This window comes from Sapajus apella, unplaced genomic scaffold, assembly GCF_009761245.1.
Source record: "Sapajus apella isolate SASKATOON/1434 unplaced genomic scaffold, GSC_monkey_1.0 scaffold28, whole genome shotgun sequence".
In the NCBI taxonomy this organism is placed as follows: Eukaryota; Metazoa; Chordata; class Mammalia; order Primates; family Cebidae; genus Sapajus; species Sapajus apella.
The window spans coordinates 13,396,956-13,414,292 of NW_022436968.1; the positions used below are offsets into that span (position 1 = coordinate 13,396,956).

Sequence of the window (17,337 nt, forward strand, 5' to 3'; positions counted from 1 at the left end):
TATTCGTGTGGGAAGATAACATGTGTTTTTAGTTCCTAGGTTCTCCAAATAAGAGGAGCACCATAAGATGCTAGATTTTGCACTTGATATCATAATTGGATGAGACTTGGGAATACTGAAAGAAAGTGAGTATATTTGGCAAATGGGAGGGATGTTAACCGCTAACAAACACCCTCACAGGGTCCACTGTGTTAGCTTGTCTGCAAAGATGGCTGCCAACAATTCTTTCTGTCCATATATACATTCTCCTTTTTAACGTGACTTTCATCTGCCAGCAACTGAAGGGCTTTATTTCCATTTCCCCTTGTGACTTGTTTGACTAACAGCAAGAAGCAAAGTAACACTATTCTGGTTCTGGACCTGGGCCTTAAGAGGGATGACACCTTCTGCTTTTACTCTCTTAAAACTCAGTGTCATTTTTTAAAAGCTCAGGCTAGACTACTTGCAGTGAGCAACCACATGAAAAGAGATAGGCCCAGGTAGTTTTTATCTATTCCAGCCACTCCAGCTGAGATACAAGACATGCAAATGAAGCCATCTTGGCTATTTCAGCCCCACCTGAGCTTCCAGTTAAATGCAAGTACATTCAGTTGATACCTCACAGAGCAGAACTACTTAGCTGACTTCATCCAACTCACAGAACTATAGGAAATAACAAATCATTGTTGCTTTAAGTCAATAAGTTTGACTTTTTTGTTATCCAGTTAACAAATCCAGATGAATTATACAGCCTGGGGGGAAAAAAGAAGATAATGCACTGTTAGTTGCCTCATCAATATTCATCTAGAACTTCTTTTTCCATTTTAGTAGGTCTCACCTCCCACCTGGAAGCTGAAAACACTTTTCCCAGTGTCTCTGGGAGCTACAGCACAGGCATATTGCCCAATTCTAATCAACAGGATATGAGAGGAGGTCTACTGGGTGGGATTTTTGAAAACATTTTTTTCCCTCTGGTTAAGAAAAAAGAAATGCCCAAGGAAAACCTACAAATGCTGCTTTCATTGTTGCTTTTGGACATTTTTTGAGAGCGGGTATGATGCTTAGCACTCCTGTAGCCATCTTGAAGCCAACAGTAGAATCCTTGTTGCTACCTGGTGATAGTGAAGTAGAAAGCTGCAAAGCTCTTGATTTCTAATGACACAGTATGGGATGAACCAACCCAGGAACAACCTGACTCTGAACCTCCTTTAATGTCGGAAATAAAATGTTATTTTAAACCACTGTTAGTTGTACAGGTTGTTGACATAGACACTGAAGTGCCCCCAAATGGTGACAAATAATGAAGCAAAAGTCAAAGACAGCAAGTCTGGTGCCTATTTTTTTCCCCATTTATTTATTTTATTGCATTTTAGGTTTTGGGGTACATGTGAAGAACATGCAAAATTGTTGCATAGGTACACACATAGCAGTGTGATTTGCTGCCTTCCTCCCCATCACCTACATCTGGCATTTCTCCCCTTGCTATCTCTCCCCAACTCCCCACCCCCCACCGCCCCTCCCCTATTTCCCCCCAACTGACCCCAGTGTGTAGTGCTCCCCTCCCTGTGTCCATGTGTTCTCATTGTTCAACACCCGCCTATGAGTGAGAACATGCCGTGTTTGATCTTCTGCTCTTCTGTCAGTTTGCTGAGAATGATGGTTTCCAGGTTCATCCATGTCCCTACAAAGGACCCAAACTCATTGTTTTTGCTGGCTGCATAATATTCCATGGTGTATAGGTGCCATATTTTCCCTATCCAGTCTATCATTGATGGGCATTTGGGTTGGTTCCAGGTCTTTGCTATTGTAAACAGTGCTGCAATGAACATTCGTGTGCACGTGTCCTTATAGTAGAACAATTTGCAGTCCTTTGGATATATACCCAGTAATGGGATTGCTGGGTCAAATGGAATTTCTATTTCTAGGTCCTTGAGGAATCGCCACACTGTCTTCCACAATGGTTGAAGTAATTTACACTCCCACCAACAGTGCAAAAGTATTCCTATTTCTCCACATTCTCTCCAGCATCTGTTGTCTCCAGATTTTTTAATGATCGCCATTCTAACTGGCGTGAGATGGTATCTCAATGTTGTTTTGATTTGCATTTCTCTGATGACCAGTGATGATGAGCATTTTTTCATATGTTTGTTGGCCTTATGTATGTCTTCTTTTGTAAAGTGTCTGTTCATATCCTTTGCCCACTCTTGAATGGGCTTGTTAGTTTTTTTCTTGTAAATCTGTTTTAGTTCTTTGTAAATTCTGGATATCAGCCCTTTGTCAGATGGGTAAACTGCAAAAATTTTTTCCCATTCTGTTGGTTGCCAATTCACTCTAATGACTGTTTCTTTTGCTGTGCAGAAGCTGTGGAGTTTGATTAGGTCCCATTCGTCTATTTTGGTCTTTGTTGTCAATGCTTTTGGTGTTTTGGTCATGAAGTCCTTGCCTACATCTATGTCCTGAATGGTTTTGCCTAGATTTTCTTCTAGGGTTTTTATGGTGTTAGGTCTTATGTTTAGGTCTTTAATCCATCTGGAGTTAATTTTAGTGTAAGGTGTCAGGAAGGGGTCCAGTTTCTGCTTTCTGCACATGGCTAGCCAGCTTTCCCAACACCATTTATTGAACAGGGAATCCTTTCCCCATTGCTTGTTTTTGTCTGGTTTGTCAAAGATCAGATGGTTGTAGATATGTTGTGTTGCCTCCGAGACCTCTGTTCTGTTCCATTGGTCTATATCTCTGTTTTGGTACCAGTACCATGCTTTTTTGATTATTGTAGCCTTGTAGTATAGTTTGAAGTCCGGTAGTGTGATGCCTCCTGCTTTGTTCTTTTTGCTTAGAATTGACTTGGCTATGCGGGGTCTATTTTGTTTCCATATGAAGTTTAAGGTGGTTTTTTCCAGTTCTGCGAAGAAGGTCATTGGTAGCTTGATGGGGATAGCATTGAATCTGTAAATTACTTTGGGCAGTATGGCCATTTTCACGATATTGATTCTTCCTAACCATGAACATGGAATGTTTCTCCATCTGTTTGTGTCCTCTCTTATTTCATTGAGCAGTGGCTTGTAGTTCTCCTTGAAGAGGCTCTTTACGTTCCTTGTTAGTTGTATTCCTAGGTATTTTATTCTCTTTGTGGCAATTGTGAATGGAAGTTCGTTCTTGATTTGGCTCTCTTTAAGTCTGTTATTGGTGTATAGGAATGCATGTGATTTTTGCACATTGATTTTGTATCCTGAGACTTTGCTGAACTTGCTTATCAGTTTCAGGAGATTTGGGGCTGAGACGATGGGGTCTCCTAGATATACAATCATGTCGTCTGCAAATAGAGACAATTTGACTTCCTCCTTTCCTATTTGGTTGCCCTTTATTTCTTTTTCTTGGGTGCCTATTTTTTTGATGCCTATGGGTAAGAAGCTGAAGAGAGTGAGCTATTTTCTTTCCTTTTTAAATTTATTTTTTATTTTTGTGGGTCTCTAGATGTATACCTTAGTGAGCTATTTTCAATAGTGAGAAGGGATGTTGCCACTTAGTATAATGCCTTTTTCACAACTATCATAGAAACTATATATACATATATTACAGAAAATGAGGATAGATTTCTGACTTAAACTGCCTATTTCATTTGTGTGCCTGGATACATCTAATTTAAGATTCTACAATACAGCATTGCTAGCAGTTACTGTGAGAATATTTCAAGCTCCCTATTTGGTGGAAATACATTGCAATTTTTTTGCTCCAAGTTTATGAGTATTAGAACCTACCTAAAAAGGAGCTTTTTAAAAACTTGAGGAAAGGAAAAGCGAGGGCCTACTATTCCTGCCTGTGTTACTTCTTGTTACCACTGATTGAGATGGTAGAGATCACATTGGGTGAGATGTGTCTTAGAATATAGCTGAGCAGTTCACGTTTAACACTTTCCATCTGAGTACAGAAAACTGGCACGTGCAGAAAATTGGATATTCTGACTTGGTGGGATTCTAGGATTTGTTCTATTTTTTTCTGTAATTGTTGTAGGGACATATGGCCCTCTACCTTTTAGGCAGCAGGAGCTAGAATAGCAGGAACATTCTGAAAAAATTTCCACTCAGCATGAGAGGGAAGCAGTCCCCTTGACACACTGATGATGTGCCCATTTAGCATTAAAAGTGATTGAGAAGTGGACACAACTAAAGCTCACTTCACTCAAAATATATGTTGATATAGAGAAAGCAAATACAATCTGCTGTTATGAATCATTCTCACTAATGAGACATATGTTAAATAATATTTGAAATTTATAAAGGGATTCAATTTAAAAAGTTTACTCATTCATGCATTTAACACATTTATTGAACATGTGTTATATAAATGCACTGTTTTAGGCACAAAAGGTAGAGCCACATATAAGCAGATTAAATCACTGGACTCATTGAGGTACCAATCTGATATGAGAGAGGAGATTGAAATAAGTAAACATATAAATCAACTACATACTTTTACACAGTATAAAGTGCAATGAGGAAAATAATATTGCATAGGTGTTAACTTTGGAATGGCTTGACAGGGAAGACCTTTTGAGGTAACATGAAGTTGGCCTGAGCACCATGTGAAGCTATACCATGGGGAAAACTGTTCCGTGGTGAAAAGAGTAGACAGCAGCAGCAAAGGCCCTGAATAAGAATGAACTTGGCTTCTCTGAAGAGCAGAATGAAGGCCACTGTGGTGGGACACATACTAACAGGACAAAAATGATAGAAGAGAGAGGGTTTGAGCAGGTGGGCAGGAACTGGTCAACACAGGTCATAATAGAAGTTTGGATTTTATTCCACCTGCAGTGAGAAGTTCCTAAAAAAAAATTATATAAACTGGAGTTTGAGAAAGAACTATGATAATGATAATTTTTATAACCAAAGCCCTCAATCATTTGTCACATAAACTCCAAACTTCTAATTCAGCAGAGACTTAGGGAGATCAAAGGGACTATCATAAGATTACCCACTGGTTAAAATTCAGACCCATGGCAGCTGGTCCTGACTGGAATTAGACTTCCTTGTCTGGTGCCCTCTTTGCAGTGGGTCTGAATGCCTCTGTCCGCTGTGAATTTTTCTGGCTCCATCTGTGGTCCTGAGAAGGTGGCCCAGACTTCTGGAGTCTGTCCCATTGGCCTCTAACCTCGGGGTTTGCTGCCCTTCTTTTGAAAATTTTGATATTTGTTTTCAGAACATACTTAAAGCCCTCCTGAAAACAATGTTAACAATAGCGAAATGTTTTTTATGGTCTTCTACTCAGACTTGGATTTTTAAGAACCGGGGATGGAGACTGTATTTCCAGATCTAGTCAAATCCCTTCCAAACTTAAAGCAACAAAGTGCCTTTTAAACTAGGACTTGTACTGTTTAATGCTCTGGAATCAAATACCCAAGCTTCAGCCAAAGGAGAGAAAGCAATGTTCAGGAAGCTTTCTGGAAGTTTTTTGAAAGCAATTTTCATGCATTAGTATAATATCTATATGAATCACTAATGAGAAAACTGATCTTCAGAAACTAAAGTGAAAAAGATGGGGTATCTTTGTATCATTGTTACAGATAAATGTCGAAGAAGTTCATTACTTCTTTCAGATATTAATTGAGCACTTACTGTGTACTAGGAACTGTGATAGATACTGGAAATGCAATGGTGAATGAAATAAATTCTCTGCCCTGAAGAAGCTTATATTCTAACAATAACTTAAAATTTACTGAGTGTTCTCTATATTTCAGTACTGATATTAAGTGCACTAACTCAGTGGGAAAGCTAGATAATAAAGAAGTATGTAATAAGAATTAATAAGTGCTGTAAAGAATAATAAGGCAGGTTATGATAGAGAGATTAATGGCAGCCTGAAGATGTTCATGTTTCAATTCCCAGAACCTGTGAATATGTTACCTTACATAGCAAAAGAGACTTTGCAAATATAATGAAGAATTATCTGGGCAGGCCCAATGTAATTCTAAGAGTTCTTGTAAGATGAAGGGACAAAGGTGAAAGACAGAGGAAAGAGAAGATTTCAGGGTAGAAGCAAAGAGGACAGATGTTATATTGCTGGTTTTGAAGATGGAAAAAAGGAACATGAACCAAAACAAACACAACAAAATCCACAGGTGGCCTCTAGAACAGGGGTCCCCAATCCCTGAGGCATAGAGCAGCACCTGTCTGTGGCCTGTTAGCAATCAGGCCGGAGGTGTGTGGCAAGTGATGGCCAAGCAAGCATTATCACCTGAGCCCAGTCTCCTGTCAGGTCAGTGACAGTATCAGATTCTCATAGGAGCCTGAACCCTACTGTGAACTGCATATGCAGGGATCTAGGTCTGTGCTCCTTATGAGAATCTAATGCCTTCAAAATGCCCATCCCTCAATCCTGCCTCCATTCGTGGAAAAACTGTCTTCCACAAAATCAGTCCTTGGTGCCAAAAATGTTGGGAACTGCTGGAAAACAGGAGATATATTCTCTTTTAGAGTCTATAGAAGGATACAGGCCTGCTGGTACTTTTAGTCCTGTGAAACTGATTTTGGATTTCTGAACTCCAGAAATGTAAAATAATACATTTATTTTGTTTCAAGCCACTAAATTTGTGGATTTAGTAATTGGATACAGCAGCAGTAGGAAATGAATACACAGGTTTTCAGGATGGTGAATTATGGAGGGTGCTTAAGAATTGCCTCTTTGAGGTGATGGTCTTTAAAGAGAAAAATGAGCAAAGTAAAGGAACGAGCCATCTGGTGGGGGGAAAAGCAGTCCTGTCAGAGAGCACAGCGAAAGCAAATGCTCTGAGAAGGCACTATTCTCAGAGTGTTTGAGGACTGGCAAGAAGGCTTTGTGAGAGTGAGCAAGAGGAAAATGTTAGTAGGTTATCTTGGAGACATAGCCAGGGGCCAGAATATGAAGGACCTCTCACCTTGCTAAGCATTTTGACTTTATTCCAAGAATAATGGGAAGTCATTGAAAGGTTGTGGGCAGGGTTATATGCTCCCGTTACTTTTAAAAGGCACAATGTAACTCCAAAATGGAAAATCAGCTCTGGGCTGCAGGTGCCAGCATAGGGGAAAGGGAAAGCAGAGAGATGGGTTGGGAGAACAGAGCCTGAAGTTGTCCAGCTAAGAAGTGCAGAAGTGCAGACTGGAATGAGAGCAGGCAGAAAGGACTATATGTGCTAGATGGAATGGACAGGATTTGCTGGTAGATTGAAGGTATGAGACAAAGGAGACATGGATGATATCAAGGATTTTGATGACACTACTGATTTGAAACATTCTGAGAGGAACAGGTTTGGGTTGGAAAATCATGATGATTTTAGGCGTTTTAGAAGCTTACTGGACAGCCAAGTAGAGATGTCAGGGAGGCAGTTGGACATAATATCTGGAGTTCAGGGGAGTGGTTGGAGCTGGTGACATCATTTGCAGAGCTCTGGATATTACATAAAGCATGTGATAGTGTGTGGGGATAGATCATAAAGACAGAGCCTAGGGCACTCCAGCCTTTACAGCCCTGGAATAAGACAGCTTATTGAAGAAAAGAAACACAATTCTTATTACTTCCATCTTCAGGACAATTCAGAGCCACTGTTTTCGACTTCCTGGCCTGAGTGAAACTTGAAAAACGGCAACTTGCCCGTTTGCAAAGGTCCTAAGGAGTAGCTATTGGCTTGACCTCTTTGCCATGGCTCTGGGTGAGCTTTTAAAATGCCAGTGAGCCCTAATTGTGTTGATTGCTTAACAGCTGTGAATACAAGATGCTGACTCCAGAACTGCAACTCATTCTGCGAAGGGCCCCATCCTTTTCCCACTAACGACTGCTGAGCACAGCCACCTGAAGCCTGCATGGGGTTTAGCAGCAGCTGCACTTCTGCTCTAATAGCTCACTGCAGTCAGATAAAAGTGAAGCTCTTCCTTGCTTTTCCTGGAAGCTTGGGTACTTACTGTTAGAGCATTAAACAGTAAGAGTCCTAGCTTAACTGATGCACAGTGCTTTATGTTTGATGGGGATTTGGTTAGGGCTACAAACCATCTGAGCTAAGAACCTCGAGAAACTCCTGCTATAAATGGCTTTTTCTGCGACTTTGTAGCGTGACCAGGAATGAGGACAGGATGAGTTTGCTGCCTCTGTGATGGAACTGTTTAGGCACTAGAACGCTGGAACTAGATCTACAACCCTATGAATTTAATTTCCTCTGCAACTCCCCTACTCCAAACTTGTTTTCTATATGATAATGGCCTTGTTTTTTTTTTTTTTTGTTTTTTTTTTTTTAGTCTTCTGTTTTACCTCCCACCCTGCCCTTCTTCCCAGGGACTCACTTTCTTCCTGCTGCTTCCCCATTACAAGCACTCAGCTCCCAGTGTTATCACCCTGCTTAGAGCAGCCATTATCAGCCTTGGCTAAGCCAGCATTGGAATTACCTGGGAACTTAAAAAAATCCGGAAGTCTGGGTCTCACCTCCAGAGATTCCAGCTTAATTGTCTTAAGTGTGGCCTGGACATCTGGGTTTTCAAAAGCTCCCCAGGTAATTCTAATGTGCAGCCACTACTGAGAATCAGTAGCCTCCAGACTCTCTGTATTTTCCAAAGTAATCTGCAGCTGATTTTCGAAATCTCCATTGTCAGGAGAAAAGGGTGAACCTCCCAGGGCTCCACTCCTTTTCCAGGTGACACTTCTTTACTTCAGTGCGTGGAGGAGAAGCCCTTCTGCTTACCATCTCCCTCAAGGGAGTGCAAGATCCAGGCACACACAAGACTGCAGAAGAGATACCTTGGGGGAATGTAGGACCCTAAATGCTTACACCTGGAGGCACTTAAGCTTTAATACTGAATTTGTCAGATGCATATTTGTCTATGCAAACAAGGGCCTTATCTCTAGCTTCCCCTCAGGGGTTTTGAAGGTGCACTAGTATTCCGAAACAGGATTGTAAAGCACCTACTCTGCTCTCCAGGGAACCTGCTGGAAAGGAGGTGGAGAAACGGCAGCTTCCACCCTTGCAAGTGTGTTACGTGGCCAGCGAGAGCCATCACCTAGTAGTTTTTTACATTTGTGGTATTTGGGGGCCAGCCCCACACCTATTTAACAAGGATCTGCATTTGAACAAGATGCCCAACGGATGATACGCAAGTTAAAGTTTGAGGAGCGCTGGCTGAACTGGGGGTTACGGTAAGTGCGGAATCCTACTTTACAAGAGAAGCTGGGCGAGGGAGCCACTTATTCTCCCTCCAGCTGGGTCTTTTTGTGGTGAGTGGCGAAGCGGAGAGGCTGGCAGGCCGGGTGCTGGACTGCCTCTGGCGCGGCCCCGCCTGCCCGCCCCGCCTCCCTCCTGGGTCCCTGCCCTGCGCGCCGTTGCTGTGGCAGCGCAGGACGCGGCCAGAGCTGGGCCGCGGCGCCCTACATCTCCTCCTCCAAAGGCCTCCCCGGCCCCCTGGCTCGGGCCCAGCCTGCCGCTCCGCCATGCCATGGAGGAGGCGCAGGAGCCGGGTGAGTGCCCTGGAGGGCGGCCAGGAGGAAGAGGCGCCCCCGGAGGCTGCCGCTGTGCCTTCCGCGCCGTTAACGTCCCCGCAGCAGACGGAGGCGGCAGCGGAGCGGATTCTGCTCCGGGGCATCTTCGAGATCGGGAGGGGCAGCTGTGACGTGGTGCTGAGCGAGCGAGCCCTGCGGTGGCGGCCCATTCTGCCCGAGCGCCCGGCGGGTGAGTGCCGAGCATCCGCGCCTTCGCCTCCCTCTCCCCGGCCCGAGGCCCGCACCCGCGCGCTCTCACTCCACCCTCCTCTCTCCTTCCCTCCCCCGCTCTCCACGCTGCCGGGACAGGTTCCCGAGTCCCCAGGTCGCCGCCTCCAGCTTCCCAGCCGGGAACTCACGCCCCTCGCCCCACCCCAGAACCCCCAGGGGTCCTCTCGCCACCACGCTTTCTCCCGCCTCCGGACCGTCTCCGGGCAAACGTCACACTGAGCTTTTGCTCAGCGTCTCGGCAGAAAATCTGGAGCCCCAAAGGGAAGGTAATTTACAAACGTGAGAAGGTCAATTACTCCGCCACTCCAAGTGGAAAATGTTTTACTCCATCAACTTTGAAGTTTCACTGAAACTTTAAACATTTTACAGATACGCCTACACACGAGTTCTGAATACAACACTCATTTTGCTGACTTGAAAATGTAACCCCAGAGCGTTGGGAGTGATTCTGTATTTTTTTCTACCCTCACCTTTCTTGCTGTTGTCTAGAATCAAGACTTCTTCAGGCTCAGTCTCGAAACTTTTGATTTTTGATATTGACCCTAGAATATTGGATCACAGTTTTGCGATGGTTAGCTACATCAAGCGGTTTGAGTACATTTGCCTTTTATTGACTTAAAATTTTAGTTACCTAAAGTTATAATGCTGTAGTTTATAACAAATACTTCGAATCTATTTTCACGTCTTAGTCAAATAGTCTTATAGATTTACAGTTATCTTATAAAGACCATCTTACAATATAGTCTTATTTTCAAGTCTAAACTCCAGAAATAGTCCCCATTGTTGAATTAACTTGGATGTGAGTGGTGAGCTTAGATGTGAGGAACTACTATATCAAGGTTATCTACTTGCGAGATGACTTGGGAAACCTTGGAATTTTGTATTCAACCTCTTTTAGCTGAATACAAATTTATGAAATTTTAAAAAAAGTTCCTGTTAGAAAACGAGACACATGGTGCTATTTATGTTACAGAATAGAAAGAGTCACTGTCTTAAAGTTTCTTCCTCAAAAGTCTATGAAACCAACTATCAGGGCCCCAGCACCGGCTGCGATTGTGAATTCTGCCTGTGCTGTGTGTGCCATGCTTGCTCACTTCATGAAAATGGTGTTTGACCTTAATAAAAATGTTTTCAGGTGTTTTAAAAACCAAGATGAAGTATTTTCTTGAATGTTTTAAATTAAAAGCTGGGAATATAGTACAGAATGATTTGTCTTTCAGGCAATTCGAGTTATGCAATATAGAAGTTTATAATCACAGTTTGGATTAGCCCAAAGATCCAATTTAACCTACAATGCTGCTGAAATACTATAGAATTAAAATGAGACATTGTGCAATGAGAGGTCATACAAACCAATGTTGCAGTATCTGTGTACAAAAAAAAAAATGACATGAGAAAAACACTTTCATATTGAGTGGTGCTTGAGAAAAATAGCTTTAATTAGCACTCCTGGCAGTAGAGTTCTAAAATACATCTTGACAGATTTGTAACTTTAATGGTTCGTAAGTACTGATTCTTTGTTTAATTATGCCCTAAAACCATTTGGTTTTCTTTTCCTTTATTATTAATTACAAAAAAAGACATACAGGTGTACCTTTTCTTTCCTTTACTATTCTTTTCCTTTACTGTTACTAAAGAGGTACAGGTGTACTTCTTTTTTTTTTTTTGTAATTAATACCTGGTATTCAAACCACTTTGGGCCTCTAAAATTGAAGGCACAGAAGCCTAGCGCCTTAGTAAATACTTCTATTTATAGAAGAAACCAAGAAATGTTTTATTTAGATAAAATATAGCCAAGCGTGGTGGCTTGTGCCTGTAATCCTAGCTACTTGGGAGGCTGAGGCAGATGAATTGCTTGAACCCAGGAGGCGGAGGTTACAGTGAGCGGAGTTCATGCCATTGCACTCCAGGCCTGGCAACAAGAGCAAAACTCCATCTCAAAAACAAAAAACAAAAAAGAAACACTTGGAAATAGGAAGATATTAAGAGATGACATATTTAAATGTGAGAAATACTTTCTGTTGAATAAACATAGATGTGAGTGGTAAAAGATGAAATGGAAGAGGAGCTACATCAAAGTTACTGTACTTGGGAGGACACGATATGGTAGGATGTGGTCGGGGGAGGGCATGTCCATGTCTGGCTGTCTCAGAAAAAGATGAGGGTGGGTAGGGGAGGTCACTGGACATTATTAGAACATACATACGTTTTCAAAACTGCTTAGCTGGGAGCATTTTTTTTTTTTTTTTTGAGACAGTGTCTCGCTCTGTTGCCGGGCTGGAGTGCAATGGCGCAATCTCTGCTCACTGCAACCTCTGCCTCAGCCTCCCAAGTAGCTGGAACTACAGGCACGTGCCACCATGCCCAGCTAATTTTTGTATTTTTAGTAGAGGCGGGGCTTCATGTTGCCTGGATGGACTTGATCTCTTGACCTCATGATCCACCCGCCTCGGCTTCCCAAAGTACTGGGAGGCATGAGCCACCATGCCCCACCAAGGCTGCTTAGTTTTTAAACCTCATAGTGCCTTAATTATTTTCACTGATGAAATAAAATACCATGTGATCTTTTTCTAATTTTCCATCTTGAGTAATGAGCAAAGACATTAATGTATTTTATGAAGGCTATGACTGCCAAAATTGGGACAAATTGATGGTCTTGTTGGCAGGGTAAATGAGCATAACCATAGTAATTGTAGTTCATTTTATTGGGTTCAGGGGTGACTTGGAATAATGGATGTGTTACCCTTCCCTGTAGAAGTGAGGCTTTCAAAAACAGGCTGTAAGTCAAGTTGGGAGGCACAAAAGTATCAGCACTTTATGGGGATTTTTTTTTTTTTAAGTCAAAAAAAGTTGAAATCAAATGTGTGATAGAATGTTATACATGTGCTTCTTAAGCACATTAGCTCAACCAGATCCAACAGCTGGTCTAATAACTTTTTAATTGTTTAAAAAAATTTAATTGACACATTGTAATTGCACATATTTATGAAATACTATTTGCTGTTTTGATATTTATGTTGTACAATTATCCAGTCAGAATAGTGTATCCTTCACTCACATATTCATTTCCTTGTGGGTTAAAACATTCAAAAGCCTCTCTTCTAGTTATTTTGTAATATGGAATGTCTTACTGCTAACCATAGTCACCCTGCTATGCAACAAAACACCAGAATTTATTCTTCCTATCTAATTATACCTTGGTATCTGGTGATTAACCTCTCTCCATCCTTCCTTCTCCCCTGCTCTTCCCAGTCTCTGGTAACCAGTATTCTAATCTCTGCCTTATCTATATCAACTTTTTTATAATAGAAAAATATTCTGCATGTGAGTTACATCATGTGGTATTTGTCTTTCTGTGTCTGGTTAATTTCATTTGACACGATGTCCTACAGGTTTATCCATTCACAATTCACAGGAGTTTATTTTTTTTTATGGCTATTATTCCATTATGTTTATATATCACATTTTCTTTATTCATCCATTGTCTGCTTAGGTTGCCCATTGTGAGTAGTGCTGAAATAAACATGGGAGTGCAGATTTCTTCAACATACTGATTTTATTTCCTTTGGATACATACCCAGTAGTGGGATTGCTGGATCATATGAAATTCTATTTTTAATTGTTTAGGAACTTCCATGCTGTTTTCCATAATGACTGTACTAGTTTACAATCATACCAACAATGTGTGAGTGCTCCCTTTTCTCCATATCTGTGTCAATACTTATTTTCTTTTGTCATTTTGGCAATAGCCATTTTAACTGGAGTGAGGTGTATCTCATTGTGGTTTTGATTTGCATTTCCCTGAAGATTAGTGATGTTAAGCATTTTTTTAAATGTACCTGTTGGTCATTTGTATGTTTTCTTTTGAGACGTGTCAATTAAGGTCTTTTTCCCATTTAAAAAATCAAGTTGCAGGGCGCGGTGGCTCACACCTGTAATCCTAGCACTTTGGGAGGCCAGGGTGGATGGATCACCTGAGGTCAGGTGTTCAAGGCCAGCCTGGCCATCATGGTGAAACCCCATCCTTTTTCTTTTTTTTTTTTTTTTTAAAAAAAAGGTTATTTTTGCTGTTGCGTTGTTTCTTTTATATTTTGGATTTTATCCCTTTGTCACATGTATAGATTGCAAATATTTTCTTCCATTCTGTAGCTGTTTTCACTCTGTTAATAGTTTTCTTTAAGGTGCAAACGTTTTTAGTTTGATGTAATCTTATTTATTTTGTCTGTGCTTTTGGGGTCTTATTTTTAAAATCCTTTCTCAGCTCAGTGTTGAATAATTTCCCTTTTGTTTTCTTCTAGTAATTACATAGTTTGAAGTTTTACATTTTAAATCTTTATTTTGAGTTGATTTTTGTATATGGTGAGAGGGAGGGGTCTAATTTCATTTTTCTACATGTGAGTATCCAGTTTTCCTACTACCACTTGTTGAAGAGACTGTCTTTTTTCCCAATGTATGTTCTTGACATCTTAAAAAACCAGTTGGCTGTTGTAGGTGCATAAATTGGTTGTTAGAAGCATGTTGTTTGTTTCTGTGATTTGTGAAGTCGTCAGTTTTTCTTGTTGATTTCTAGTTATTTTTCTTTTGTTTTTCTTTGAGACAAGATCTTGCTTTGTGTCCCAGGCTCAAGTGTGGAGGCGTGATCATGGCTCACTGTAAACTCTGCCTCCTGGGCTCAAGTAATCCTTTCACCTCGGCCTCCCAAGTAGCTGAGACTACAGGCATGTGCCACTGTGCCTGGGTGAATGGTTTTTTTGTGTGTTTTTAGTAGAGATGGCTTTCATTATGTTGCCCATGCTGGTCTCAAACTCCTGGGCTCAAGCAACCTGCCCACCTTGGCTTCACAAAGTGCTGGGATTAGAGGCGTCAGCCACTGTACCTGGCCTGATTTCTAGTTTTATAATGCTGTGGTCAGAAAAGATACTTCATATTATCTTTTAAAATTTGTTAAGACTTGTTTTGTGGCCTAACATGTGATCTCTCCTCAAGAGTGTTCCATGTGCATTTGAGAAGAATGTGTGTCTACAGCGGTTGAATGGCATGTTCTGTTAGGTGTCTGCTAGGTGCATTTGGTCTATGGTGCAGCTTAAATCCAATATTTCTTGATCTCTGTGTGTGTGTGTTGGTGAGTGTGTGTATGTATGCATGTCTAGATAATTTATTCATTATTGAAAGTGAGGTGTTAGAGTCTTTTACTATTATTGTGTTGAAGTCTATCTCACTCTTTAGGTTGAATATTTTGCTCTATATATCTGGATACTTAGGTATTGGGTACATGTATGTTTATAATTATTATATCCTCTTGTTGAATTGATCCCTTTATCATTATATTATGATGTTTTTACAATTTTTGACTTAGTCTATTTTGTCTGACATAAGTATTGCTTCTCCCACTCACTTTTGGATTCTGATTGCATGGAATATCTTTTTCCATTTCTTCACTCAAAAGTCTTTAATGGTGAGGTAAGCCTCTTGTAGGCAGCATGTAGCTGAATTTTATTTTCCAGTCATGCAACCACTTTATAACTTTCAATTAGAGAATTTATTTATATTCAAGGTTTTTATTGTTAAGGACTTGTTTCTGCCATTTTGTTAATTGTTTTCTGGTTGTCTTGTAGATCCTCAGTTCTTCCTTCTCTCTTATTTATCTATGTGGTTTGGTGGTTTTCTGTGGTCCTAAGCCTTGTTTTCTATCTCTTGTTTATGTATCTGCTGTAATTGCTTTCTTTGTGGTTCCCATGGGGCTAACATAAACAGTTTTGTAGTTATAATAAACTATTTTAAGCTGATAGCAAGTTAACTTCAGTCACATAAAAATAATCTAGACTTTTTTCCTCCCCCATCCCCAATTTATATTTTTGTTGCCTTTATTTCTTTACTATTGAGGCAGGAGCAGCCATGAGAAACAGACCTCGCAGACACTGAACTAGAAAAGGAAGGGGTTTTATTATTACAGCCCAGGAGAAAGGCTTTATGTTTTGTCCAAACGACCAAGCTCCCCTAACAAAGAGAAGCTCTGCCTTTATATAGGCTTACACTCTAGATACTACACGTGAAAGAATCTTAGGTTTACAGTCTTAGAAATAATAAGTCAAAGAGTCTTGGGTTTACAGCTTTAAAAATCCCATATGAAAGGGTCTTGGGTTACAGTTTTAGGAATTACATGTGAAAGAGTTTCTGGTCTCTGGATGGAGGAGTGGGCTGGGGGTTTGATCTTGTTCAAGTAAAAGCAGTGTCTTCTGGAGAGATTCCCCTATACCATGCCAGCTATTTACAGGAAGGTGATTTAGGAGGCACCAGTTGGCCAGCCTTTTCTTCTATTGAAATGCAGTGTGGAAGTCAAGGGGGAGGTGATCATAGATGCCTGGGTCTCCTTCCTCACCTCCCCCACTTTGAGACCCTCACCACTCTATAATACTAGTAAGAGGTCACATTCTCATTCCCATTTTCCAGATCCTCTAAAGAAACTGATTGATAATGATGGACATAAAACCCTTGTGATGTGTTTTTTTCTGGTCTATTCCACCAGTAAAGGATTTCTTAGCCATTTAGAGGAACAAGGGGGGATAGCAGGGGAGTAGTAAACAAACAACCACTGTTGTTATCACACTTATGATGAGGGTTTTTAGTCCTCCCAAGTCTAAGGACCAACCTTTAAACAAGTACTCAGGGTTGAATTTATGCCATACCTGAACAGGCATGTGTGCTGGAGTGGTTATGTTCCTAACTGCATGACCCTGTTTGTTTATGTGCAGGCAGCAGTTGGTTAGTTTGAATTTTTTACAGACTCCTCCTTCAGCTGCCAGCAAATAATCTTAAGGCCAACCAGTTCTCATAAATGGTATTTCTCACTTGAGTTTCTTGTCCGGCCAAAATGGACAGAGCTTTGCCTATTTCATTAATGAGTATTTCCAAGGCAGCCTGCAACTGAATGATCTGATTTAGCATGTAGATAGGAGTCCACTGTCCCCATGGGCCATTCCCTGTCCCTGTGGCAGGCCTATAGTACTCAATAATTCTTTCCGGTGGCCACTTATTTTCCCATTTACCTGTTTTTAGACTTCTTTTTTCCTGGGCAGAGTAGACTGGATATCCTAACAGCTCACCTGTCTTAACAGATAATAGGAAAAAAAAAGGCTTAATGACGCCTATGACACAGCTACCTGTCCATCTTTCAGGCAGCTGTATATATACTCTATGTCCGCATATCCAGTACAACCCAGGAGGGGCTGTTCAGTCTCTCTGGGACCCAGGGTGATTCCAAGCATCCTGTAATTTTGGAAATTCTAGGAGGGGGTTCTTTTCTGTATAATTTGAGCCCCTCCAGGTTATAATGTCCACTGCTCCATTATACAGTTGCTGCCCTATGCAGCTAAGCTTTCCAACTGGAATAGTGAAGTCTGTTCCTTCTCTGGCCAAACAATATTGTCCAATAATTGAAACCTTTAAAACCCAGGAACTGTTGGTTTGAACCCTTTGAACTGAGGTCAGGTCAGGGACAGGGTCAGAGGGTAATAACTCACAGGCTTCCCATGGCCACCTGTCACCCATAGTTGTCCCTCTACATATATAGCAGGAAGTAACATTGAGGGAAAGGGCCACATTTTCAGCAAGTTGGAGGAACAAATTGTCTTTTTTGGA

The 17,337-nt window shown here is 41.1% G+C and overlaps 1 protein-coding gene across 6 annotated transcripts in view; it reads left to right on the forward strand.

The window, feature by feature from the left end:
• The first annotated feature begins 9,232 nt into the window (after positions 1-9,232).
• Positions 9,233-17,337, forward strand: part of CERKL (ceramide kinase like) — a 133,126-nt gene continuing 125,021 nt past the window's right edge. For 4 of the 6 annotated variants that reach the window (XM_032292775.1, XM_032292767.1, XM_032292771.1 and 1 more), the window contains exon 1: positions 9,291-9,658. In XM_032292775.1, coding sequence (XP_032148666.1) covers positions 9,421-9,658 — 238 coding nt within the window. In that variant the 5' untranslated portion in view covers positions 9,291-9,420. Of the gene's footprint in view, positions 9,659-17,337 lie in introns of all 6 variants that reach the window. The other 2 variants (XM_032292772.1, XM_032292769.1) reach the window with 2 other exon arrangements.